General features: G+C 39.6%; 1 protein-coding gene across 4 annotated transcripts in view; it reads right to left on the bottom strand.

The window, feature by feature from the left end:
- LOC121635148 (FERM, ARHGEF and pleckstrin domain-containing protein 1-like) overlaps nucleotides 1-25873 on the bottom strand; it is a 51641-nt gene that overhangs the window by 18818 nt on the left and 6950 nt on the right. For all 4 annotated transcript variants that reach the window (XM_041978216.1, XM_041978219.1, XM_041978215.1 and 1 more), the window contains exons 3-6: nucleotides 3688-3792; nucleotides 2524-2566; nucleotides 2297-2375; nucleotides 927-1024 (exon numbers count right to left, since the gene is read on the bottom strand). In XM_041978216.1, the coding sequence (XP_041834150.1) occupies nucleotides 927-1024; nucleotides 2297-2375; nucleotides 2524-2566; nucleotides 3688-3792 (325 nt within the window). The remainder of the gene's footprint in view (nucleotides 1-926; nucleotides 1025-2296; nucleotides 2376-2523; nucleotides 2567-3687; nucleotides 3793-25873) is intronic.

The raw sequence follows: 25873 nt of genomic DNA, 5'->3' as shown, positions 1-25873 counted from the left end.
ATTGGTCGAGAAAAAAGTTGAGCAAATAGCAACTTCGAAGTCATTGGACGCGGTTTTGTTACATTGCAATACTTTCATGTTCACATAAAGTTATACAACACAAAAAAGTTATTTATTAGTGTTCAGTAATCGTTCAACTAAATTAAGTTAAATTCATTATTTAATAAGTAGCAGAGTACAATTTCCTGTTAAAGCCATTATTGCTATTCCCTACTATTCTAAAATTATTCTATTATATTAAAAATATGAAAAAACATTTTATTCAACACAAAATTAGTCCCCCTCTCCTCCAGTGAACAAACTTTTCCCTTTTCCAGGAAACAAACAATAATAAAACTAAATCCCTACACTACTGGTGTACAGATAGAGACAGGTAGAGCAAGATATTAACTATTAAAACACAGAATCTGATTTCCCGGGGATATCCAGCTTGCACCAGCCTGTGCTGCTGAAATGTCCCCAGAGGAAATTTATGTCTTGTGTGATTTATAGTCAGTCCTCTGCACAAGCAAATCCTGGGAGGATACTGGTTCCCACACTAATCTTCTAGCTTTTTCAGCCATTAAAAAAAGCATAATTTTCTGGCTTCTATGTGCATTTTGGGTGACGATAAGACTTGAGTCTAAATTAATACACAGTGAATCCAATAACACAGGAAGTTATGCAATTTTAATTTATCAGATAGACTCTTCTTCCAATTTGATTACATTTAGAGTACACAGGCATTAAAATACATTGAGACTGATGGAATTTGCTCACATGTTTTGTACAAAGCTACAAACTAAACTTATCGATATCAGAAGGGAGAGAAATTACAATACTTCTATTTTCTATATGCAAATAAGGCAAGAAATGAGCAATTTGCCAACAATATATTATTTTGATAGTATTAAAAATAACATTTTTGCTTTCAAACTTGTACTCACACTGGATAATGTGGGAAACCATGAGAGCAGCGCTGGTGTCGTTGCAGATGAGTCGCCCACAGGCCAGGTCGCGCTTAATCTGCAGGGCAAACAGGTACCTGGAAGCACACAAACAAGACAAACAAGATGAAAGGTGCAAGACAAAGAGGGAGAGTTGTGAGGTTGATACAAACTCAGTACACCCAGACAGTGCTGAAGGACACAAATGTGTACATAAAAGCAAGTAAAAAAAAAAAAAGGCCACTGTCATTATTTATTTAACAAAAGTAAATTAATATGCAGAATCAGTGTGCAGAAAACTAAGTGCATCCTGTGCTTGCAGAACCACAAATCTGGAAGATTTATGCACAATGCTCATAAGGTCTTACCACAGCATTTCAGTCAGGCTGAGGTCACCAGATGTTACGCTGTTTATTATGTATTATCTTTCTCCAATTTTACTGTCATAAACTTCAACATTTAACACGCTGACCGGGGCCTACAGAGTCTAGGATGTAGCTTTTGTTTTTTTTTCCAGTTTCCCTGAGCATTAAACAGTCTGACAGTGGGGTGAACTTACAAGGAAAATTTAAGGCGACTTTCACCAGATCATTAAAATAGTTTGGCTTAAATTATACCACAAAGACAAACAGTTGACTTGCTGTAGCTCCAGGTTCAGACACCCTGCATGTGTGTTGGTGTGTGATTTATGATGCGCAGCCACTTTTAAAGTGACATCCAATTTAATCTTTTTATAAGTGCAAGATTACCATCCAAATAAAGTTAATGAGGCTTTAGAGATTGCATTGCTCTATTCTCATCTCTATGAAAAACACTGGGATATTCTAGCACTTGTTAGTTGTCAGTTTAAACTTACAAAATGCAGCTAGTTTAACCCTAAAATCTCTGAAAGGCAGCACACTGATTTAATCATGCTGAAGCAATGCAGTTTAGTTCATATTTAATGGAAGATGAATGACAGCTTGATACATAACTGAGGAGTATGAAAACAACACGTGGTAAAAACGATTCCTGTTCATCTCAAGTGGATCCAGCTGGGCGGCTGAGAACCACAGCATCATGGGAAAATGTGGAAGGTCAGACCGCTTCGTTTATGTTTTGGTGACGTGTGCTCAGACACAAACATTGCACTTGGCTCTGAGGGGACTGTCAGCAGATCGTAAGCATGTTTATTCTTAACTTGTACCAAAAACTAGTCACATACGAGCATCTCTGTTTAGCTGCCATGACAGATGAGTCGGCATCATATTTCCAGAAGGGGAAAAAAAAACCAGGCTGAAAACATTCGAGTCAGACAGGAAACCAACACGCCTTTTAATTTAAGGAATACTTCTTCAGATAGGTGTGGTTTCTGCGTGGAGAGGACCTACCGAGTCAGCTCCTCCATGAGCTGCGTGTGGTCAGGAGGGAAGAATTTCACCACAAAGCGAAGGATGGTGTTTTTAGGTCCTGAGGGAGAGAAAAAATGGGAAGTGAGAGAGACCAGAAAAGAGAAGAGATATATCCCTTTACAACCACTTGATGTCTGTTATAGGAGCAGCAGAATCATCATGAGTTTGGTACGGCAGCAGAGAACAACTGTGTGTTTGTTACTTACGTCTAATCTGCTTCAGTAGTGGCTTCAGGAGATCCAGCCACACCTGTGGAGAACAGAGTGGTGGAGACATGAGGATTTCCTCCCGCTAATCAGTCTACAGTGGCCCTTCTGTCACTTATATTCTTAAATTCAGCCACTAACATTTTAATAATTTAATCCAGGTCAAAATCCATTTCTGTGATAAGTAACCTTTGTTTAAAAGACTTGAGTAAAGAACTCTGGCTAGTACTTAAATGTCAACGCTTTTCTTTCTAAAATAAAAAAATTATAATAATAAAAATGTATCATAAGTGGACATGCAAATAAATTTACATATAAATAGCATCAAAACGTTTTTTAGGTTCCTACTCCTCATTCGCAGTGGCATGCAGGTTTCCCAATTTAATCTAAAAATCCCAACTTTAAGACACTAAAAATAAGGAAAAAGCCTTGAAAATGCACCCGCCATCTTTTCAGTCTTCGTAAAACTAACAGGTAAAATTTTGGAAAAGTGAAGTAGTGTAAAACCTGCTACATACCATCAGGTGTGTACACTGTAAACACACTTAATATGAATGCCTGACATGTTTCTTGCAACAGCTTCTGACATGTATCAAGTATATTTTGAGGATGTGCAGCTCGTGTGTAGATGAAGAATAATGGCAGCAGTCATTCTTTATTTTGCATTACATCATTAGATCTGCTTCTGAAACAGCCGTTCTCATACTAGAAGCACTGAAATGCACAGGAAGCGCCTCTCCTTCTCTTTATTATTAGACTGTATGCATTAAAGGATGTTCCACAGCAGCCGCAGACACAGCCTGCAGCCTGCAGATCATTAGAAGCAGCTTCTCTTTCATCACATGCGTGGTCTTAAATCCAGGTGAGAGCGGAGTTTCAAATCCAAATGGCCGCAGATGAAAGGATGATGTAGGAAAAGGCAGTTCTTGAAGATTTCTTTGGCAAATGAAGTGTTTCCATTACATGTGACTAAACACAACTTCGGAGTGCACTCGTGATGATAGCTAAAGTTAACTTTTAGGAAGGAGAGGAGGAGGTCTTGCTCTGAGCACTTGGTTTGGTTTTGACCCAAGCAAATAATAAAAAAATAACCATCAACAAGTTTTTCTTTTTGGCTGCAGCTGCTTTAAAATGTACAGCTGAAGCAACCTTCTTTACTCCTACCGTCATCTTTCTCTGGTCCTGGTACTCCAGTCCAAAATAGTCCCCCTCTGTCAGGTTGAGATGGGCGCAGACCAGGTCAAAAAGCACCTTACCAGGCGAGCGTTGCTGCAAAAGAAGAGCAGAGGAGCAATTTAAATCCAATTACCTTCCATATCTGCTATTAAGACTTAAACATTCAGAATTTCAAGCAGTGGCTTCTTTTTCTCTAAGGAGCCTTATCAATAAAACATAGCTGACATCTGACCTTGATGTGAGGTCCTAATCTTCATATTTCTATCAAACAAGGAGCTGGAGGCTGAGGCTCAGCTGGCAGGATTCAGAAACAAGCAAAATGCCCTCCAGACATACGAGTGTGTGTCTGCAATTCACAAGCATCAGCTGCTCCTCCATTAATAATGATGCAGCTTCACCTGAGGTGCTAATGGAAGAAAGCATCCTTTTGTCTTTTCTCTTTTGTATTGTGGTGACTTTCCCAACTTTAGAAACATCTGCAAGCTGGAATAAACACAGAGAACCAAACACAAAATGAACCCAGTCGTTTACTCGTCAGCACTTTTAAGCTAAATGGCTGCAGTTTGCAAGGCTGTAGAAAACAGCAGAAGAGGCTCCGGGTGAGATAAAATAGAATTATTATAAAAGGCGTACACTCCTCAGCAATAAAAACGTAGCACAAACATAACTTTATGACTCGCTTAAAGGCCGGACACACATTAAAGATCAGGAACACATCGTTTACAAAGGTTCTGCTATAATTTTAGGGGGATTTAATTGGGGACCACAAGGAGTGAAGTGCCATTTGTTAAAGTAACAGAATTATTACCAGCATAAAAATGCATCTAGAAGAAGAGAAATGCTCAGAGGACAACAAAGAAAGAGCTGCTTTGTAAGAGTTTTAACTCAACTCAACTCAACTTTATTTATATAGCCCTTTAAAACAACCACAGCTGAAACAAAGTGCTGTACATAAATGGACAAAGCAACACAAAGTACAAAAATCAACCAGGAAATAAATAATATCATAAAATATAATAAAATAATTGTTCATTGTTTTAAAAACGGTTTTAAAACAATAAGCAATTTTAAAAGAACAAATATAAACAAATAAAACCAATAAGTAAAACAAACCACTGCACACTAAAACAGGAACAGTCTCACACTGGGCTGAAAGCCAAAGAATAAAAACTTTCAACTTGTCTACAACAAATTTTGACCCTTCCTTCTTAATGTGGAGCTGAAATGGAGACACGTCAGACCAGCAACATTTTTCCATCTTCTATTGTCCGGTTTTGGTGAGTCTGTGTGAAATGTAGCCTGAGTTTCCTGTTCTGAGCTGACAGGAGTGACACCTATTGTGGTCTTATGCTGTTATTTGTGTTAACAATAAAGTGGACAGGTGTACCTAATAAAGTGCCCGGTGAGAGTACATGATGGTGGAGGGCATTGGAAATTTCCAGCTTGACTACTAGATGTGAATAACAGTTTCACCACATCTCCCTTTTTTTGCCTCACTGTGGTCAGAAGTAAAGCCGTCATATAAGAATATGGTAAATAAATAAATTCATATCCAAATCCTAGGATCTTTGAACGCTAGATGCTTTATTTCAAAGTTTAACATTTAAATATGTGAATGAATCTGCAGCGGCATTCATTGCCCAATGTGCTAAGTGATGGAAGACATGCTAAAGCTTTTACCGACACCGCTGTTGTGAACCACACACATACGGTCAGAGAGGAGAAAAGAAAGGTGGTGAGGTGAGAGGAATCAGACCAGCGCTGGCTAAAGTGGGAGCCAAGTCTCACACCATCTGGCTACCGCATGTGTCTTCAATCTGTCCTGTCAGGACACACCCACACCGTGTTCGCCCACCCATCCAGACACATGCACACGCGTGTATGTTCTGCAGATGGACACAAGCTGCTGTCTTAGATCGAGGAAACAAACTAACAAATTACGTCTTGCGTACGTTTTTATCAGGGCACCGATAAAGAGACAGATGTCGCTGTTACATATGAGGCTTATGGATGTGTGTAGTTTACACAGAATCCAGGTCCGGGTGGTGGTAATCTTGGTTTAAAGGAGGTTAAGAAGGGACAAGAGCAGAGGAAGAGGGAGAACAGGAGGATCTCAAGCTATACCCATAATTACATTAGTTCCATTAATTCTATTGATTGTTCTTCTCAACCTGAATGACTGGCCTGGTTTGTCTGTGTGCTTCTGAGCTGCAGTTTTCCCTTCAAATAAGCTTCATTAACAAAAACCTGCATGGAATCTCCTCCACTAAATGTCCAACGTCAACAATACGAGTTCCAGGTTTCTGGCATGCAGAACGAGGCTGGGTTTGGCGGTTTGGTAACAAACACAGACGCTGAGAGAAGAGGCAGGCTGGTAGCCATAGATACGATTTGTAAGAGTTTTGGCTTGTCATTAATAGTCTGAATGAATTTTGCACCAAAGCAGGGAACTAGACACGTATGCAACTCAGACACAAGCAATAAGATGTGTAATATCTGGGAAAAGGGTGTAACAGGTCTTGGAGAGAAAAAAAATCTCAAGATGAATTCCAAATATATTTAGAGGAGAAGCAATTTCCTCCAATAACAAACCCTTCTCCAATAACTAAAAAAGCCTGTGAGCCTGCGCTGGGGATATACCCTATATCGCTTTCAAGTAAAGTAAACCAAAGTGGAATGCAGAAGGGAATGTTTTGGGGAAATCTTTAAATATAAGTACCAGTTATATCAACACGGGACTGAACTGGTCAGGTTAGATCTTTTTACTGGTGTGAGCACAGATTAAACACCTTCAGACAGCAATATTTCCTCCATCTGGCCGTGCGACTGAAGCCAAGCTGCATCTGAACGCCGGCATTGTTAAGAACCTGTTAGGAGTTGGTTTTCTGTCCAAACAGCAAGCTGCCAGTCACGCAATAAAATACCTGAATGGGACTGAAACTGTTAGGAAGCATATGAAATGATGAGAAACAAAACTGATGATCTTGCTAAATGTAAACTATAACAGCAGACTCAGGGTTTTTGTAATGGATGTGATACTTAAAAAGCTCCATACATGGGAAAAATTAAAGTTAGGAAATAAGGTTTGTTTAGGAAAAGTCTGACCAATAGCAAATTAGCTTATAGCATTCAATATATTATTATCATCAAGACAAGTTTAGTGGCATTAGTTCACTTAGAGCAACACTACAAAACTTTCCGTTTTATGACTCTAATGGCACACTGACATTTATCATTTAAATTCCTGGAGGTGTCGTTGTCCAGCAGCGCCCCAAATTTAGAAACCACACTTCACTAGGTTTTGTTTTTGTCTTTTGTTATCTGGCCTGGGCTTCCCGTTACAGCTGCTTTTTGTTTACGCTGCAGCGCCACACATTGGAAACTGGATATCAACAAACCGGCCGTTTTGAATGCTCACAGTTGCTGATCCCTCAAAGAACTGTGAGAGGACATTATCAGAGGACAGAAGAAAAAGAAAGAGAGAAAGGGACCGAAGAAGAAATAAGACAAGAGTCAACATCTGACTGACTTTTACTAGCAGGAGAGCGCTCAGAGATGAGACAGGATGTAAGCTGGTGCTGAATCAGCCGTCTTTAGGGGGCGACTTTATGACAAAATCTCTAAGTAGTGGGGCTTTAAACTAAAATGAGCAGTTTAAGAATTAAACAGGTAAATAAAGTGCAACTTTAGGAGGTTTAAAGAGCCACTATTATGCTGATTTAGTAGGTTGTTATTTAATTTTCAGGGTCTACCCAAATATGTTTGCACGCTTGTCTTAGTTCCTGCAACTCTAAAGTTGAGGTGGCAACTCATTGCTCCTGGCATGTCAAACTAGCCACAAGGGAGTGGTTATGTAATTATGTTGCATAGAGATGTCACTATGTAACAACAGAAAAGGCCCGATTACAAATGAATCATTTCAGGGAGATTAGGAGCTGAGTTTTCTGTGGGAGAGAATAACTCTGCTGGATGACTGTCAGTCTGCAGACCTTTTATATGAGCAAAAAGCTGAAAAAACACTGAATAAAAGAGAGAAACTCAAGAAATTATAATAGGAGCTCTTTAAGTTTAAGGAAATGAAACTTCACAGCCTGTTAGCACAACTTTCCTTCACCTTGGCGTCACTGTGTGAAAGGATCAGCTAGCTGAGGGCAAACATGATGGATGAATGGACAATGATAAGAGTTAATTACTGCACACACCACACACACTTCTGCACATATTCACAAGCTCTGAGTTTGACATTTTTTAGACTAAAAATATCTTGTGTGTAAGTGTGTTGAGCTCTTCCAGCTGAAGGGGAGCAGATCAGTCCCTGCAGAGCCCAGACTGAGGTCCTTTCACCTCAAATCACAATCGCTTCTTTCAGCAGCCTCCATCAATGAGGCTTTTTAGTCGGCCAAAAACCCAGTTATAGACATTTACATTTTAATCGAACCGTATCTCAGAGTGCGATTTCACCCTTCATCTACTGTAGATGTGTGACAGTGTTTTAGAAAAATGAAACACTTTGCCTGAAAGTGTTTGCAGTAAGGTATTTTTAAACATGCAAGCAAACAAGTTCACAGAGTCCAAAAACAACTTTATTGGTCAGTGTGCAAAAGCAGCGTCAAGTTTCACACAGCAGCCCCTTTGAGCTTTACACCAGCAAGGACCCATCTCTCCGAAGATAATTAGAAGGGAGCGGAGAGGTTTTACTGCCCATCCGAACTGAATTGTGCAGGAATCTGGCAACCGGCATCCAACAAAGTCTTCAAGGCTCCAGACGTGCATAACATCAAACATAATGTCCTCTCCAAATTCAATATTCTTGTCTGTGACGCAGAATAATTAAAACAACACATTTTGATTGATGGAGCAGAACTGAGAAGGAAAATATGTTTTTTTTTTTTCTTTTTTTTGTTTTACATGTGAGAATCTCAAAGAAAGTCCAGAGAGCCTGTTAGCAGCTGTTTCCTCTTTCTGTTTACCTTTCATGAAATGACTCAGACCCCTTTTTTAAATCAAATTAAACACAAATTATAGAGTAGCCATGTCACAAGAAAATATAAAATGATCCATCATGGTCAGCAGGTTGAATGTGGTGGATAACTGACAATAAACCCAGCCTGAACTGCTCCAAACACAGTTTTAAATCACTAACACAACTTGCTTAGTAAGTAGAGAAGATGTGAGCTTCCCTTTATGCGTTCTGGATTTCCTTTGAAATTACTCTGTCACCGTCCTGGCCCCCCAGTTGGGCCGTTTGCCCATCAGGGACACTTGCCAGGAAGCCGTCAGCAAGCCTGTCTTTTCTCGCCAAAAGAAACCCTCGCCGTTACCCAGCAGAATCATCCGCCAGCTTAAACACACTTCCTCTCTTACTTCCTAGATCCTTTTAAACCAACATTTCGCTCATGCTGCAAGTCAAGAAACTGGCTTAACTGGGACGCAGTAAAACAAAGCTTTGGCTTTTTTTTTGTTTTTGTCCAGCCTTCTTTGGCCCCTGGAGGCTAACAGCTAAGAAAACTTCAATATATTTGATGTGGCTTTCTCTCCTCGGCCTACGTTCTCCATTATTAGCACTCCTCCAAGCCTCCGAAGCTTTCCTTATGTTAGAGATGAGCTGTTAATGAAAATGCATCAATCATATGAAGCAACCAAGCAGGTTGGTGGTTAAATAGTCTGACTGGCCTTTGAGTTTAACTAATGCTACATTCATCCATTTACCATAACATAGTCTCATTTTATTCATCTTCCAATATCTTCCTTCATTCTCCTCTTTGTTCAGCTTCTTTCACGGCCAAGTAAAATAGCCTCACCATCTGCCGTGGTGAGCAGGGGGTTTACAGAGCGTCACCGATGCAAATGGTCCATAAACAAACAAAAACCTCAACCTGACATTTTTTTTAAAATGATCATGCATCAAAAATGCATCAAACTTTTAAAAAAAGGAAGCAAGTGAAATTGTCTTAAGGCAAATTGGTGCTCTACAGGGCATGTTTTAAAAGGTGTTTCTCTCTCTAGTCCTGCTCGCTGACTGATGTCAACAGCGATGGAAACCAGATGGGTGAGACTGATGATAAGAACTCTCCACAGGAAGAAAGACGTGGGGAGAAAAAAAAACAACTCAAAGCTGTTCAGTTCCTTCCTTCAGTGTCCTGCTATGAATTCCAGCAGGGTTCTTTTTAGGAAAAACGACCCTTTCTGGAACAGAAAATATACTGAGCACTGAAAAAGAAAAAGAGTTTTTAGGTATTTGGACGGTGCAACAATTTGAGCTGTAACTGCGTATTTTTGTTCCCTTCATGGTCAGTCTTATCATGAAACTTTTCATACCAGAGAGCATGCTGCGTCCTGCTACTAAACTACACACCGCTGGACCAAAACTCAACAGAGGAGCCGCAGATCAAGTTACAGCAACATGCACAAAAGCACAAGGACAGAAGCCTCCAGCAGCTCCAGGGAGGACTAAAGTTTGCCCGGCTATTAGACGATCAGCAACAGCAGATTGGAGACTGCTCCCCGAGGCTCAGAATAATGTGTCCTGCCATGTTTAATCGCCAGCTCACAATTGTTTTGTTCCCCTGAAAGGACTGAGGACAGTGCTGCATAAAATCAGGTTTAGCAGCATTTAGCTAAAGTAACTGCCACATTGCTGGTTTAGTCCAGCTTTAAAATTGATGCTGCTGCCTAAAGCAATTGTATCGCCTGTCAAATGAGAAGACGGATCACAAAGATCCCCCGCTGGTGTTCCTCAGCCCCACCGAGCAGCGTTCACCCAGCAACTGCTCAGCTTGTGTCAGACGAAAGAAAATGTCAGTGTGTTTTCGCTGCAGCTTGCTGGGATTGCTTAATGATGGCCAAAGCCTTCCAGAAATCGCATCCAATTATTCTGGATATTTCTGGGATGTCCATTTCAATTGTCAGCTACTGGCAGACGTTTCCTATCTAGGTAGGCTGTCTGAGTGATTGGTTTTTTTGGGTTTTTTTTTTTTTTTTGTCTATATATGAACGATAGCTTGACACAAACCTTCCAGTTAAACATTACTGGAGAGATATGCACCCGCCTTACTGTAATGATGAGCCAAAGTCCCAGACTTTAGTCCTTTGTGTAATTATGCTGCTTTTTATGACCATATTTTCATTCAGACATTTATCCTTTATCCTTTCTGCAACATGAACCACAGGGGCTCCTGACCCCTTTCCACCGGAAGCAGATGCAGCACTGACCTGGACAGTGCCATTTCTCCTGTATAAAAAAGAGAAAGACAGCTGGGAGAGGCTTCCTCCATCCCCGACTGTCCTCCAATCACATCCTCTGGCTCAGATTAGGTTAAACAGCTTAACTCACTGGAAAGATGTCAAAGCTGGTTCCTCAATACTTCCACCAGGGAACGGACTCGGGGTCCAGACACAGATAAAGGACACATATACCTAAATAAATGGCGCTGACATAATTCTTGGTAGCGCTGGGAAATTAAACTAGAATAACAAGAATCCTAAAGGGGTCATAAAGAAAATGGAAGCAGCTGCTATAAAGACAAGATTGTATCTCTTTGTTTAGTACATGCATGTGTGCGTGTGGATGTTACAGCTCACATCAAGCAGACAGTTAAAGTGAACAGCAGTGGGGAATACATGCACAATGCAGAACCATTAAAAGGCAATTAGTGTCTTGTGTAGTGGTTGTAGGTGAGGTTGTGCAGCGCTTCATGCAATAATGAGACCTGCGGATCTGGCAGGGAAGCAGCTTCATTTCCATAAAGCTTCTGGAGCTTCATCGAGGAAAAGGACGATGAAATGGGAACACTGGAGTGAATCTTGCAAGGCTTATTTGGAATTTCTTATGGCACTATGAGCTGCCTTTGAGTGTTTAGGGCTCAAAAACCAAGATACCAAAAGAAAAATAATCTCAAAATGTTTACTTTTTCTTCCAGGAGTTATTTTAGGAGCATTTGGTCCGTTACCCTATCTAACCTCTGAGCCAAGCTGCAGCCATTACAAGCAAGTCACAGATGCTAAGCCTGGCATATGTTGTAGTTTACGTCCATGTTTATGCATGTGTTGCTAAAAAGGGTTGATTTTTAGAGGAATAAAAGGGCGTGGAAACCACAGATTAAACAGCTTGACTTTATAATCTCAGCTAAACAGCTCAATAATATAAACAAAATTCTACTCAGCCACTCAAATTCACAAATTAAATCCTCCCAAATAAGCTAAAAGAAACCAAAAGCTCACTCGATCCATTTTAAAATAAGAAAAATGACACATAAATCACAGACAAAGAGCACAGACTCAAGCATCAAGGGGTGCAATACCAGAAATTCCCAGCTGATGCTGCACATTGGGCCTGGAGCATGACAAAATGGTTTGATAGAAGGAAGAAAAAAAACTTCAAGTCAAGAAAAAACTGAAAATAAAATCTACTTTTTCTTTAACATCAGAGTTCAGGCAACATTCTTCTGCAAGTTTCTCAGGGAATCAAGTCGGGAACACAGCAGGGAAGACGCCATCGAATTCTTCAGAGGCTTCTGGAAAACATCCAGGCAGAGACGAGGAGGGAGCGAAAAACGAGATTAAGAAACACTTCTGGAGCTGCATGCTACCACACACACACTTCAAACTGAAGTTAGAGGACCTGCTCCTGACAACAAACAGCCCTGAAAAAGTTGGATAAGAAGACACACTTAACTCTCCTGGGGAGGTTGGATATTTCTACTCTAAGCTGAGGAACGAAACGTAAAAAATGTTTGTCAAGCTGCAAGATTTTACCAAATGAATTATTTTAAGACCAATATAAGACTATTTAAGTGTCATAGTTGTCTATTTTAAACAGCATTCGATTGACTTCAGACACTCGATGGCAAAGAAATGCTTTGAAGCACAGAGAAATTTACTTTTTCTTTTACTTTTAGTTTGCTTCTCAGCTGCGGGTCTAACTCATAGCATGCCAAATTCTCACAATAAGGAATCACTTAATTATATAATCCATCCAAAGGTACAGCAGAGAGTTTTCAGACCCCTTTGAAATGTTTTGTTAATTTCCTTCACATCAGTCAAGACACACTTCTCTATAGTGACCACAAGATTAGCTTTAGCTGGTCCTATTTGATTCTCTGGAATGTGACGTACTTCTCCAGGGAAATTAAGCCGTCCAACTACAAGACAACCCACAGTACCGGTAACTTTATCACTCATGCCAAGGGAAAACCCTGACAGAAAGTAAATATTCCCCCTGAGCATCAAGTAAGATTTACAGCAGCAGAGGCAGCTGGAGTCACGAGCTTCAGCCTCTACAAACCTGTTTTTACCTGAGCAAAGTCTTTTGCTTTGACTCATCATACGAGCATGAAGATGTTAAAATGAGCATGTTCATGAGCGCTGTTCATATTTTCCAAGACTTCTGAACCAATTCCTAAACATGAACATTTCTTGTGGACAGGATTATTACAGACAGGTTATATTACTAACCAGTAACATTCATCCAGCAGCTGGCAGAAACAGAAATTAAGAGTAGTACTAAAGCAAAAGCAGGTTTCAGAGAGAATGAGACTATCCAGCTGAATCAAACAGAAAGATCAGGGTGGTCAAATTAATTTTAGTTCAAGGGCCACATTCAGCACAAGCTGATCTTAAATGGACCGGACCAGTAAAACAACAACATAAAACCTAAAAATAACAAGAACTCCACAGAGAAATACAAGTATTTTATCAAAATGTTTTTCATTTTAATCAACTATGCTTTCACAAAACAATATGAACCAAAAAAATTCTTGAGATGAATATTTTGCCTCAGTTTAACATTTACATCTTAAAAATTTCAGTGAATCTAAAAACATCACAAAACATTTAATCATAGGTATATAGAGCTGAAAAACTAAATGTCTTCACATTTACCAGATTTATCCTGCAGCAATGTTTCCCTCAGACCAGGCAGCAGTTTGTGGCGCTCCCCTGGCGCCCGTGAGGGAATCGAGGGGTGGTGTCGTGCCAGTCGGTCATCGGGGTGTATGCAAAGTGTGTGCAGTGGGAAACGATCAAACACCCTTTTAAAATGGGTATTTTACTAAAATAGGTAAAAGGGTTATTATCTGCATTGAAAGGCATGGGGGCAATGAATATTAAGTGTAAACTGACCCTCACTTAGGTAAACTTCAGATTTCCCGAGTGTCAGTGAGTGCAGCATGTAATGCACTTCTATGTGTTCTACGTCAACAATGAAAAATGTCATTGGCTGTTTGTTTTTACACATTTAACATCTGATGACTGCTTACGCTGTAATAATCTGTAAATTATTTTCTAATATCTTGGTCTTAAAAAACAATCTAATTTGTGCCACCCTTTTCCTGATGAGGGCCCCTGGCCCCCTCATCAAGACTTTTCTAGGCCCGCCCCTGGATATAAACCCCTTCTACTACCTGTCAACCACCTGCTCTGATTTACATTTCAGAACCTGTTCATAATTTCCATTCACCACATTCTCGGCTTTTAAAATGTAAACCGATGGTTTAGAGCAGACATCCCTTGTTTTATCATGCCGTTCATATCTGAACCGGGTCCATCTGGCTGTATTATAACCAGCAGATTTCACTGCTGTGGCTCCTGCAAACCTCAGCTAACAATAAAAATAATAATAAATAAATGCAAACAATAGGATATCTAATTAAAACCGGATAATGTTTCGCGTCAGCATCCTGCTAGCTTCCTCCTCCTCAAGACGAGCTCAATGATAAACAAAAGAGATGGAACCTGTGGCAGAAAAAGCGATCAGCTGAACAGGGAGGGAGGAGGCAGATGTGCACCACAGTGGCAGCAATAAAACAAATAAAGAAAAACACAGCAGAAAAAAGGCAGAGTGTTGGACCCTCTCACCATGAAATCCTCCTGTACGACATCCCTGTATGGTCATACAGCCTACCGTAGCCTAGCCTTATTTCATCTTAATCACACTGTTTGCTGCATTACCAACATTATATGCTAACTTAGGGTGCAGGATGTTCAATATTAATAACCTTTAGTTCATAAGGCTTCCATTACCTTTTCTGAGTTACAATCATTTTTGGCATGTTTGAGTGTAGTGTATTATACTAACTTTAGATGTGTCGACCGCCTTCTGTATGCCAAATATCCCGCTGCTGGATCAGCTGTTGGTGTGTGTGCATGTATCAGTGATGTTGATGCACATTGAGTGCCTGTGAGTCACCAGTAAAGCTAAAAAAGACGTTTCTTAAAATACTCTGATTTCACCCTTTTGACAGCATCAAGGAAAAGAGGGGCAGGATCTGTGGTGCTTGGAGTTCATTCTGTGGTGCTGTGCCTCATCAGTCTATGTGTGGACTGGACCCTGTGGTGGGCCGGTGTTGGCCCTCAGACCATACGTTTGACACCCTGTCACTGATGAGTTTTTCATAGCAGAAAGGCAGAAGATAAGCTGAAGTTCCACTGAATGTTAACCAGCTCCGTCCTCCTCACCTGCCTCCTGCCTTGCTGTTAAGGATGATTTTTTTATCTACTGTACAGCTGCTGCTCTTATTTCTTAGTTTTCTTTAGGCATATGACATGTTGCTGGTTGTTTTTAAGCTGAAGTACCTACATTTATTGTGATGTTAATTGTGAGACTGAAGCTCTTGTCACTGGGTCTTTACTACATATATTATTCTCCTATGAACTTAGGGGAATAGCTGTTAAGCATAAAAACACCACATCACCTGTCAAACACAAATTTAAATTACCATTTTATATTCAAGGCTAAAACAACCAGATCAGCTTGTGCAAACAGCAGTGAAAGCTTCACCACAAGCCCACCTCAACAGTTACTGCAAGCTGCTCCAAACCAACACTTTAATCCACAATAACTATTTAATTGGTGTGGTGGTTTTGTGCAGCACACACAGCCTGGGGTACAGTGATTACCCTCAAAGAGGCCCAGCTCTTCCAATGTTCAGCCTCCTCACTGGGGACCTCATTCACTGCAGTCACGTGATCTGCAGCCAAGCAGAGCGGCAGTGTTTGCTCATTCACTGGCTTCTGTGGGAGACGGATGTGTGTCTCTTTTTCCACTATTGTGAGTGCAACACCACATCTCCTTTTCGTCCCTCAGTGGGGCCCTTCTCATTTCTTTTCTAACCCCCTCCCTGCTCTGTTCCCATTTAGAAAGAATCTCTCAGTAATTGTCTCTCCATCAGGAACAGTCTTACACTCACAAGCAATAATCTCGCTGTCCCATATCATTCCTTCCTTCAGTGCTTGAGGGCAGCTCTGTCTATGGCCCTGTCTTTGAACTTAGCATGTTTAAACGTTTCCACGTGGCTCCACGTGCACAAACTTACCTCGACAGCAAAGTTACAGAATTCATGCTCCCACTTGCTTTTAGGAATGGTGAGAAAACAGAAAAAAGTGCAACATCATCATCAGTTTGAAGCTCTAACAGGATGCTGCTTCGCTGATCCCCATGGGAAAATTATCTGCATTTGCACTTCTGGCAGGTCAAAGACGAAGCAGCAGCACAAAGAAGAAGTAGTTTAAAAGTGAGCCCATTCACAGTCAGAAGCCCTTCTTTGTGGTCGTCTTCTTCTGTGTGGACCACAGGAATGAGACAGCAAATGCCAACCATTGCATAATACAGAACATTGCTTCAGTATGAGACTCAAACAAGTCTTGTAATTTCCTACAACTGGGGTAATTACAGAAATAAAAAAATGTATACTTCTTTCTTTAACTTTTGGCCAATATGACACTATAAATTAACTTTAGCTAAGCACTGCCATCCATTATTTTACAATGATAATGCTAACAAACTATATACTGTATGTTTTTTTAACCCCTAAGAGCCCGATGTGACATATTTGTCACATACAGTTTGACATATTGCTTCAATTTATGGTATAAACTTTGCTCAAAATCCTGTTGAACACAATCTGATACTTGTCTTCTGTCCCCTAATAAATACCCAGAAGCAGAAAACCACATGGTAATAAATGGTAGATATCCCCCCCCAAAAAATGTTAATTTTTTTGTTACATTTTGTTAAAGGGCCAAATAAAGACCTCATATTAAAAAATTTGGACTTTTACCATATTTTCATGGGTCGGACCTTAACGAGTTAAATAAAGAAGATTTTAAAAGTTAGTAGTCATCCTAAAAGAAAAGTGAAAGTCTTTCATTTTATGGCTAAGTAAACAAAAGTAGACCTCTTATTTCTGGAAAATTACCATAAAATGAGTAAGAAAAAAAATGACTATTTGCAGCTATCTAGCAAACTAAGCTCACATTAGCTCTGTTATTATTCTGTCTCAATATGGTATTTTAAAGATTATTTGAAATGCTTATTTCAAGTGTTAACTGTTTATCAACCTGTACAACTATTCTATATTGTTCTATCTGATATGAATTTACACATTTACAAAAATTTAAGTCTGCACCGAAAGTGTTTGGCCTTTTTTAACACCTCATTGTGGAGCTATTACTTTCTTTATTTTATAAAATTATCATGTAACAAATTCATTAAATGCCAACCAAATGGTGAATTAAAGACACCTATAAATAAAATAATTTAAAAAAAAAATAAAAAATTCCAATAAATTAAAGCGGACATGAACTTTGTGGTGTAATGGTATGGGGGATATTTCCTTAGCAAACTTTGGGTCCCTTGTGCCTTGTTTCCACCTTGCGATTCGGTTCCCATTGCAAGTGGGACCGCCACTGGGCAGGCAGTGTTTAGACCAAATTAGGGCTCCAACTAATGACTATTCTGATAGTCGATTAGTCATTGACAATTAAAACAACTAGTCGACCGATTGGATTATGTATCTCATGATTATTAAACAGATCTTATTTCACTTTCAGCTTTGAAATCTTGCATGAGGTTGTTATGCAAGTCTGATGTTCCTCCTCTTTAAGTGTTCGAGCATTGCAGACGTACTTCCGTGGTACACAAAGTCCACTTTACAAACCTCACATGTATTTAATTTATTTTGTAAGTTTAACATAAAGTTATCCCTGACTTTTGATGTCCTCTGCTGTTGCTTTGTTCCCTGGTTGGCCACCATATGTTTCCCCTGACGGACTTTATTGTGCACGTGCTACTCTCAGCAGAGAAAGCTAAGAAGACGATGTCTCACTCTGTAGGTTTTCAGTTTTTTTTTCTTTTTTAGACAATAGCCGACGGGTAAATTCGTTGTCGACTATTTTTATTGTCCACTATTGTCAACTAATTGTTGCAGCCCTAGACCAAATGCCTAGCGTGGCGTCACACTAGTGCGACGACAACAAACATGATGCTACAAACTACAATGGAGGCTGTTTAGCAGCTTGTTTTTGCTCTGCTTGGCTTTTGGATCTTTGTACGAACGATGCATACCTCACTGTACAACCAGACGTTACTGCAGTTTGCAGGCATCCTTTTCCTATTATCTTTCCAACATTCCAATGAGCCATGAACTGAATGGCAGCGTTGTGTTTGTTTTGCGCTTGCTTTCGTCATGGGCAGTGACGTGTTACTGTCCACAAATCAGTGGTGGACAAAAAAATCAGTCTTAACCCTGGGATGACCCGGTGGCTTTTTTTTCTATCTGATACCAATTCCGATACCTGGGGTTTGGGTATCTGCCGATACAGAGTACAGATCCGATACCAGTGTTATTTTATTAAGAGCTCCATAAATTCTATTTGATTCTTCAGCTTCAGTGACAGTGACGTGGATCTGATGGACATGAGACTGATACATTTTTGCTATTGCTAGCGCGTCCAAGAACAATACTTTGGGTTAAATATATGAACCAGGAATCACAAGTTTCCTCCTTCTCAGATGAATAATAAACATGCGCAACAAGAAAGACAGAGCTAGCACCAGAGAAGCCGATTAAGTTGGTCACCAACAGCCAATCATAGAACACCAGGAGAGAGGAGGAGAAGGAGCATATTAGTACAGAACTGCAGGAAACATCTTTTTCTTTTTTTTTCTTTAAATGAAAGTACGAGTGTTGGACCCTCTCACTAGGAAAAGCGTGAGGGATGAGGGAGCGTTAATTCCGGTTAAAAAATTAACTAACTTAATGACATAAATGAGTTACTGCTGTTAACACGTTATTTCTGAAAGCCCTAATATTTATTCCTATAATTCATGTTTTATTAACATGTGAAATCCATGAAGGCCACAGAACTGTTTAAATTACTGAGTAAATAAACTCGGATCAAAGAATGTCTATTAAAATCTATCTTGAAACTTGACGTATGGGAACGTTTTCCACAAAGAACAGGGGCTGTTAATCCAGGACAATAAATTCTAAGACGTTTGTTATTACGGTGGCTTTCTACTGCAGATTCTTCGTGATTCTTAAAAGCATTTGCCAATGTTTGTTATTGTTGTAGTTCGTTGTGCATTTCCTTTAAGTCAACAAACTCCTGCTCCGTCACATGATTTCAACCAAAATGCTTTTTAAAGTCTCAGCTGGTAAATCTGGCAGCGTTCATGTCGCCTCTGGAAACTTCAGCCCTTCATATGAGGCATGTTGCTGTTTTGCTAGCAGGATTTTCTAATGAGTAATGATGCCAAATTACTAATATACCATTAATGCTAAATGTTAGCACAACAGCAACTCGGGTTCAGCTGCGTCTCCGCCTACCAACTCAAGACAACGGTCTCACAAGATTGTATAACTTCCTGTGCGTCAGTGTGGTCATGTTGGGCAGGAAAGAAAAAAAATATGATTAATTTCCATGGTAACGGATGGTGTTTAGACAGAAATACTCGTTTATACCGATCCCCTTACTTTTGGTAGGATCGGCGAGTAGTTCCGATGCTAGTATCGGTATCATCTCATCCCTATCCTAACCATACCATATCCTTTTCCTATGGACCTACAACTGAAGGGGGTCCACAAATGGTGCGGTATGGTTCAGTTGTATGGGCCCATTTTATAATGGAAACACACTAAATAGTGTACCAGACCGTACTGGCCCAAACTAAACCGCTTAGTGGAAATGGGGCATTAGTACCCCAACTGCTGACACTGTGTATCCATTTTCTGAGGTTACTTCCAGCAGGATAAAGCACCATGTCACAAAGCTCATCTCCACCTGCTTTCTAGAACATGACGATGGGCTAATTTTAGACTTTTTTAACTGACAGGTTAGAAAGAGTGAGAATAAATGGGGTCTTGTCTGACCCAGTGTTCTCATCCACAGCTTTTCCATGAGGGTGTGTGCTGTCACCTTTATTATTCATCCACTATACAAACATGCGTCAGAGCAGATGTGAAAACAGGGCCATCATTAAGTAAGCAGATGACTCTGTTATTGTCCGCTTACTTAAAGAGAATGAAACCAGTCATGTCCCAGTTATTGACGACCTTGTACAGTGGCGAGCAGAATCCTGCCTCCAACTGAACATACCTAAAATAAAATATATGGTTATTGATATTAGAAAACAACAAGACAGGCATGGAACCTTTAATTAAAGGTTCAGAAAATAGAGCAAGTGCTATCATATAAAGACCCGGTGACCATAACTGACGAAAAAACTGCAAATCTGTTTGCTAAAAGGGCCATCGTCTCCACATTAACTGAGCAATCTTGACTCTGTTTTATCGTTTTGCTTGATGGTATGGTTTGGTCAGACCTCTGTTACAGAGAAGAGCTCACTGAACCAAATAGTGAGATGGTTCAGTTCCACGATTGGTGAGTCACAGTCTTGTCCAGCCTCCCTGTACACTAAACAGGTACAAACAATGGCTTTATCAATTCTTAATAATGACTCCCATCCTCTACAGGGTGAATTTAAGCATCTTCCCTCTCTGTTCTTTCACTAGTTTTTATCCAAGAGATTGTTTTTAATTCTCTACAGGTATTTATTTATTTTATCTTTTATATTTTATTTTTTTATTATCTATCTATTATTTTTATCTTATTTATTATATTTTAATTTTTTACCTGTCCTTGCTGTTATATTGATGAATAGCGGAACACTAAGCACTTTTTGTTTTTGTCACTGGATCAAGAACCTCTCTGTCAGGTTCAATGTATGCTTTTGTTTTGTTAGGGAATTCCAAATGCTACTATTGTTTCTGCAAGACAAATCTAACCACAGGTATTAATAAAGAAACCTTGAACCTTGATCTTTACGATGTGTTGGAACAGGAGATTCTCGTCGTGGATGCGTGGCTGACATCATGTCAATATGGGGCATGAAGAATCAACACAGTTCTGAAGGGAAAATGGATCCAACTCAGTACTAGCAAGTGCCCAGTTATTGTATATTCTCAATATAAAAAAAATAAAAGTTAAAAACCCATGATGGGAATTAATTAGCTGGATTATAAGATTGAAGACTGATTTAACTGGCAAGCATCATAGGTTACTATGACATGTTGTGTCATCTGTGAGACAGTAATTAAGGAGAGGATATTCCATCTACAAATCTGATTAAATATCTATTACAGCAGGACTGTAATTAAGGTTATGACACACAAACATCCACTCCATGTATTTGCGTTCATGCATGTAAACACTCAAATCTATATGACGTGCCTTAAAACAGCCACCATGAGCCATCTAAATGGCATCTATATCATTTTAATGCGTTACAGCAAAGATTATGAAGAAATCTGTGAGGATTTTTGCCCGCACATAGCAGATCTCTGCATAACAAGATAAATTAAGCTGCCGAAGCTTTGTTAGCTCCGCAAGAAGGAGAAGAGAGGTCATAAACTCAGAAATCACAGAGCCAGCATTTGAGCCTCACCCTGAAATAACTACACTTTACTCTCTTTAAATATCACCTTGGCTCAGCCCACACACTCAAACCGCTGCGACCTAGTTCGCAGGACTCCTGCCAACTATAAAGAAACACAACCAGTTTAGTTAAAAATTTTAAAGCAGATTTTCTCTTGTGTCATTTTCTCGTGTCTTTCTTCTCTTTCCAATCTAAACAGGGAAAAAATGGCTGAATTTAAATGGGCTTCATGGCAAAATACTGTGCAAACACAGTTTCTTCCATGACAGCTCAAATCCAGCTGGCTACTTCATTATGTGCATGTGCGTTTAGATAACCAAACCAGATCAAAACAACATGACGGCAGAGGATGTTCTTTATGAAAGTGTCTGAGTCCACAGCAGAGAGGCCTCTTAGCAAACAGTGAAGAGTCTTCTGGTTGTCTTGATATCTGTTGTTCTTTATTCACATACCACATAGAAAAAAAAACAAAAAAAACAGCCTTAGCCCTAGAATTTCTTAGCTGAAAATTGTGCATTGTCTTGACAAAGGTTGAAAAGTCAGACGTCCCACATTGTGTTCTGTAACATAAATATGTTAACTTTAATCACAGCTGGATGCAATGTCAACATTGATTCCTGTCCAGAGTTGCATTAACTTTAAGCTAAGATCTACTAGTGATTATTAGTGAATTGGACAGCTACATTAAGTTTTCTCCATGCACATCACAAAGATTCTCATTGAGGTTATGATTTGAACCCTGTGGCAAACAATCAAAGTTCTGTTTCTGCACCCTGAACTACTCTGAGCTGTAAAAACTAACTTTAAACCATCTAAGATTATAACCATCTGATTCTTTGCATGGTAATTCATGAATAAAAGCTTGCAAAACCAATTCCCTCTACTCTTTATAGGGCCAGTAGTGGTGGGAGCACAACAATGAGGATCTCGTGCCTTGGTTGTGGAGGGGGATAACACATAGTTGGCCCACAAATGGGCTTTTTGAAAAATAAAGAACTCTGGAATCAGCTATTTGGCCCATATATAATTAAACAGGTAAATACATGTATTCAAACTAACAGGAAACACTATTTTTTAAAAAGGAAAATAAATATAATAACTTAAAGGCTTCCTCTGTTCATTACAATCCACTTTAAATGGTATTCTCTCTCTCTCTCTCTCTCTCTTTTCATATCTGCTTGCCACATTTATTCCCCAGGCAACAGACAGCACAAAAGCCCATCCATTTAAAATGTCAACTCCACATTGATGCTAAAAAAAAAAAGTGTGTTTTTGTGTGTGTTCCTGCAAAACATGGCAGAGGACTTGTCGCTTATTTATCATAGGCCTTGAGGACTGCTACTCCTTCAAATTATGTTGTCTATAAAGCAGATCTATCATCTTAATCCTTATAACCCTCCCCCCTTCTGGAGCTACATATCTTTCTGGAGCTCTATTTTATCCTCAGGTCAGGAGTGATCCACATCATGAAGCCACAATCCAATCATGCAGCTAAAACTGTCAGTGATCTTGTTGCACCAGAAAACGCACAGCTCACGCAAAACCGCACACCTTTCTCTTTCTCTCACTCCTGCTGTCAGATGGTGCGATTTTAAAGCTCGCGTCATCCACTGAAGAAGTCAATCTTGGTGTGGATATATTGGTCTTACAAGGATTAAGGTCAAGTAAGTCCGCTGGACAACCAATCGGGCACCAGTAATGGACAGATCAGAGAGAAATTACAGCACAGTCAACAGTAGATCATCTCTGTCACAATGAAAGAGGCAAAGTAAGATGGAGGAAAGGGTGAAAGATTCATTTGTCCACGTTTTAAACCATATGATGTCCCAAAATGATGACACAGACAAATGAGATTTCTTTCTAAGGGGAGGTCCACAGAGAGGCTGAACTGATCTCCAGGGAATAAGAGGGGCATAATAAATTATGCCTGCATGTAGCAAGATTCAACTACATCATGAGGGTGAATGCTAGAAACCATATGCAAATTTAAAAACCAGTCAAAAGAAAGTAAAAAAAGACAGGTGTGTTGAGTCGATGTTGACAAAACACAGTTTCTTGCTCATCCAAAACTGCTGGTTCAGACTTGCACAATCAAATTACCTTCAAGCTTCCTCAAATCTGTTTGTTCCTATTACAGACAACAGTAGGAAATACTGTGTAATAACAGATTAAAAACGTCTTTGTTGGGGATTATTTTCAGCTAAGGATTAGTGATACAAAGACCTCAAGCTAACCTGACACAATATGAAACAGGAGGCTTTAGTTGCAAGCCATTCAAGAAATGTCACTTTATGACATGCGAGGAAACAATCAAAAGACTGGGTCAAAAGTGTACACATGAAAAGAAGGCCTGAATTTGTCTTTTGAAAGCCACTTGGTGCATGCATCTCCATTAAACACTGGAAACAAATGCAGTTATAGCCTGACTTTTGGCGAAAGAATCCACAAATGGCTTTGTGAATGGTCTCATTCACAGTGAATTCACACTGAAACTGATGCAACTCAAAGAAAATGAGTAACAAACATCCGCCTTTATTAATCATGCATGCAAACACACACACACAAGCTTCCCTAGCAATCCTTACCAGGAGGCTTCATTCATTTTCATTCTCATGATTCCTGAAGTGATACCTTAATTTATTCTCATACCGAAAGAATTACTGGTCATGACAAGGTCAGTGTTTCTACTGGGAGAAGTCCCATTGAGGTAATACAAACATGCACACATAAACACAATAAGCACATCCATTCCACCTTCAATTATTTAGCAGGTGGGAGTGAACACACGCCTCCACGGTGCTTCCCCAACTCCACATTAATAATGAAGCCTCCAAGCATGGGTGCAAATGTGTATATATTTAATTTACAACATTCACTGGATTTAAAAGAAAGAAAGCCACTATTCTCATTTGGGTCCAACATCATTGTAGGGACCACATTGCTGGACCCAAGAAGTTTTCACAACTTGGTCCTTAGAAAGACAATAAGACAAGGATGTGTGTGTGTGTGTGTGTGTATCAACAGTAGTCACTCAGAAAGTAAGTGCCAAAGTCATGTCACAATGTTTTATTAATGAAATGCACAGTCAAAGCTCTGGCCTGAGGAAGAAGAAAAGAATACGATGACAAAGAAGAGTAGTATCTCCAAATAAATACTTCTGTTTCATACTGGAGATTAATAACCTGTTTGCTGTGTCATTCTGTGAGAAGTTTTTAATAATATAATGACCTGATGCCTTTAAAAACAGCAGTTTTATCTCCATTTGATCTAACAGAGCCTGCATTCCCCTTCACAGGAAGAGCTAATTGACTGAGTCCAATCATTACACTGAACAGTGTTTACAATCCCAACGGAAAGTCAGAAATTCAATAATTCATAATTGGAGCAGAATTTATTAACCCAACTTGCTCATATAATCAACCCCTGCAAAGGACTGAAGTCTTAAAGTTATTCTCCATTGTACAATAACTTTAAAGAATGAGTCAGTTCTCCACAGTGAGCAACAGAGACTCTATAAAGAAACCGAGTAAACAGCCCCATGATGTGACCGATGCTTCCAGTTTCATGCAAATTTGACTCAGCTGACTGAGCATCAAACATTTTGTATTATCTACTTGCTGCAATGAATTACCATCAAAGCAGAACTCATTAAAAATTAATAAATACTGCAAAGATTCCTGATAAATGCATTTACAGGTATAGGCGCTGCCATTTGCATGTGGCTAAGATCATAATAAACTGCACATTTTATGCATCTCTCCACAGAAAGAGGCCACTTTTCATTAATAAAACATCTTAGTAACATGTCTTCAAAGATCAGTGAAGGCGAGGGGACAATTGTACATCTAAAATATATAAAAGATGTGTAAATAAAAAGCACAACAAAAGATTTTGGAGCTATGCAGCACTGTGTATAAAGCAAGATAACCCAGAAGATAACATGTTGGTGTTTGTGTCAGTTCCCATGTGCTCTGAATCAGCTTCACATCAACACAACATGTTACTTGAAATGTATAAAAACAAATAATAATGATGATTTGAAGATTAAAACTGACTGCAGCTGCTCTGTAGCATCCTGCCTGAGGTTTTAAAATAACAAGCTGGTTAATGAGCTGCTTTTTGTTAATGTAGTGACAAAAATGCCCGATCCAATGCCAACGCTGGTGTAAGCTGCAGGCTTATCTTGATTCACACGTTAGACTACATCTACAGTGCAAATACACTGGAAAGCATTGTACCAGAACCAGGCAGATTAGGTGAGACAACTGAACACACAGTGGTTCACTTATCTGTATTAAGCACCACAGGGGCTGCATTAATTGCATTAATTGGGTTTCCAACCCCTCTCTCCTGCATTTTCGCTCCTTTGCTTTCATAATTGTTACTGAAGGTTCACATTTAGCTCATGTCACAGCAAACAACAAACAAACAATTCCCACCCAAACTATTAGCTGATGTGCT

Source organism: Melanotaenia boesemani, chromosome 24 (genome assembly GCF_017639745.1).
Source record: "Melanotaenia boesemani isolate fMelBoe1 chromosome 24, fMelBoe1.pri, whole genome shotgun sequence".
Taxonomy (NCBI): Eukaryota; Metazoa; Chordata; class Actinopteri; order Atheriniformes; family Melanotaeniidae; genus Melanotaenia; species Melanotaenia boesemani.
This window is presented reverse-complemented; position numbering and strand designations above follow the sequence as displayed.